The 2,454-nt window shown below is 43.1% G+C and overlaps 1 protein-coding gene across 1 annotated transcript; it reads left to right on the top strand.

Annotated features, from left to right (window-relative positions):
• Nucleotides 1–364: 364 nt before the first annotated feature.
• Nucleotides 365–1,447, top strand: LOC127197597 (ras-related protein Rab-28-like). The gene is given in 3 exon segments (XM_051155542.1): nt 365–540; nt 543–989; nt 1,079–1,447. Coding segments are annotated over 3 exon segments (672 nt in total). The 5' UTR covers nt 365–408; the 3' UTR covers nt 1,172–1,447.
• Nucleotides 1,448–2,454: the final 1,007 nt, after the last annotated feature.

Below are 2,454 nucleotides of genomic sequence, written 5' to 3'. Positions count from 1 at the left end.
AACCGCAGAGAGAGAGATGGAGTACTGAGAAGTTGGGATAAGTTAGTAGCTGAGAGACCGCCCCAGCAAAAGGCCAACAGCTTTAAGCTGTATACCGTGTGTGTGTGTGTGTGTGTGTGTGTGTGTGTGTGTGTGTGTGTGTGTGTGTGTGTGTGTGTGTGTCCCTACAATACACATTGAGGGTGAGAGGATAAGACTGTATATGGAGAGGGGAGGAGGAGAGGGGATGCGTGATTCTCCCTGGGTTCCTTCAGGCCTGAGGAGACGCCGGGGCAGGGGCCCATTCATAGTGCCTGCTGGTCTTCTCACCCCCGCCCCCGGAGGTCTCCTCCTTCCCGTCCTCCACCTTGAGGGTGGGTCCTCCTTCCCGTCCTCCACCTTGAGGGTGGGCCAGCATCCCAGGACACCATGTCAGACTCTGAAGAGGAGAGCCAGGACCGGCAACTGAAAATCGTCGTGCTGGGGGACGGCACCTCCGGGAAGACCTCCTTAGCTACGTGTTTTACTCCAGAGACTTTTGGAAAACAGTACAAGCAGACTGTATAGGACTGGATTTCTTTTTGAGAAGGATTACTTTACCAGGAAATTTGAATGTTACTCTTCAAGTTTGGGATATAGGAGGGCAGACAATAGGTGGCAAGATGTTGGATAAATACATCTATGGAGCACAGGGAATCCTCTTGGTATATGACATTACAAATTACCAGATCTTTGAGAATTTAGAAGATTGGTATTCTGTGGTCAAGACAGTGAGTGAAGAGTCGGAAACTCAGCCCTTGGTTGCTTTAGTGGGCAATAAAATTGACTTGGAGCATATGCGAACAGTAAAACCTGATAAACACTTACGATTTTGCCAGGAAAATGGTTTTAGTAGTCACTTCGTTTCAGCCAAGACTGGAAACTCTGTCTTCCTGTGTTTTCAGAAAGTTGCGGCAGAAATCCTGGGAATCAAATTAAACAAAGCAGAGATAGAACAGTCACAGCATATTGTCAGGGCAGGAATAGTCAAGTACCCGGAAGAAGAGAATCAACACCCCAGCTCTTCTCAGAGTAGAGTCTGTTCTGTACAATAGTGCAGAGAGTGGTGAAGGCAGATATTGTAAACTACAACCAAGAGCCCATGTCAAGAACTGTTAACCCACCTCGGAGCTCCATGTGTGCAGTTCAGTGAGCACACACCATATTGATAGCCCTGGCCCTGAATTGGACCCAGGCTGTCTAGGAACGTGTTTTGTCAGTGATCATCTCTGTAGTCAGTTCACACTTTCCTCCTGCTCAGTTCCTTCATCCTTGGTAGCTCCCTGACTGGAAGGAACTCAGCTTCCGGACCATGCATTTTGAAATCTGAATGGAGAGTCCATTCTGTGGACTGAGACCGCCTCCTTGCTCTAGAAGAACCATGTTGCTTCTTTATGTCCTCACTTCTTTTTTCTCAGATATACCAAAATCTAACCACATAGGAAGATGCTCCAAGCTTTGATCATCATTTTCTATCTGAAGTTGTATATGTGACTATGTACTTCAGAGCACTGATGGAGAAACAGTTACTCAAGAAGGTGTTTCCTCGCTGGCTATTAAGAGTAAAATGCACAAAGCTGCATCTAATTGCAAGTGCTTCAAATGAGGCTGTAATAGAAATATTTTTTCATTTTTAAAAGGAGCCTATTTGTTTATATTGTAGTTTATAACTCACAAGTAGGAGTATTTGATATTGTATTTTTACTACTGTATCATGGTCATTGCATATTTTATCCTATTTGGCTTCAGATGGCTTTATGAATTTTAATAAATGGTTCAGCTGATCCTTCACGTGGAATTTCTCATACAGACTGCACGAGAGTGCTTCCAGATGAGTCATGACATCCTTGGATCATTGTGGATCGATCACACTGTACCTGGTGTTCAGATGTTTTTCTCACATAAATAAATGTATTTAAATTACAAAAAAAAAGACTGTATATGGAAAGAGTATTTTGTCTGAGACAAGAAGCACTAATGAGAATGCGTGGTCCTTTTTGGAGGGAGGTCAGTTTGGGGTGAGAAGATACAGGATCTCACAAATAATGGGCTTGGGAATTAGGGTTGAATTTCACAGGCAATGGCAAAATCAGCACCTGTGGATTGAAATGTGAGTTACCTGGCCAAAATTGCTTGCTGCATTTGTTTCTGGGGTTTCTGTGAGTCAAATGAAATACTCAAGAGTTTGGACTAATTAAAGCTATTATGTGAGCAAAACCCTAAAATTCGCGTATGTGTTATTATTATATACTCTGGGCTGTATATCCAAAGTCTTCACACAACAGAAATTCTAGTACAAGCAGTAGCACTTTATTCCATATTATTCTGAATCTGAATGATTGACGTTGCGTGTTTTGATCTGACACTATCTGATTAAGAAAGAATATGGCTTAGTGGCAAAAAGTTAGGTGATGACAATGGCCAAGAACTCATTAG

Source organism: Acomys russatus, chromosome 13 (assembly GCF_903995435.1).
Source record: "Acomys russatus chromosome 13, mAcoRus1.1, whole genome shotgun sequence".
Lineage (NCBI taxonomy): Eukaryota > Metazoa > Chordata > Mammalia > Rodentia > Muridae > Acomys > Acomys russatus.
The sequence above is the reverse complement of the archived record's forward strand: the minus strand, read 5'-3'. Positions and strand labels throughout refer to the sequence as shown.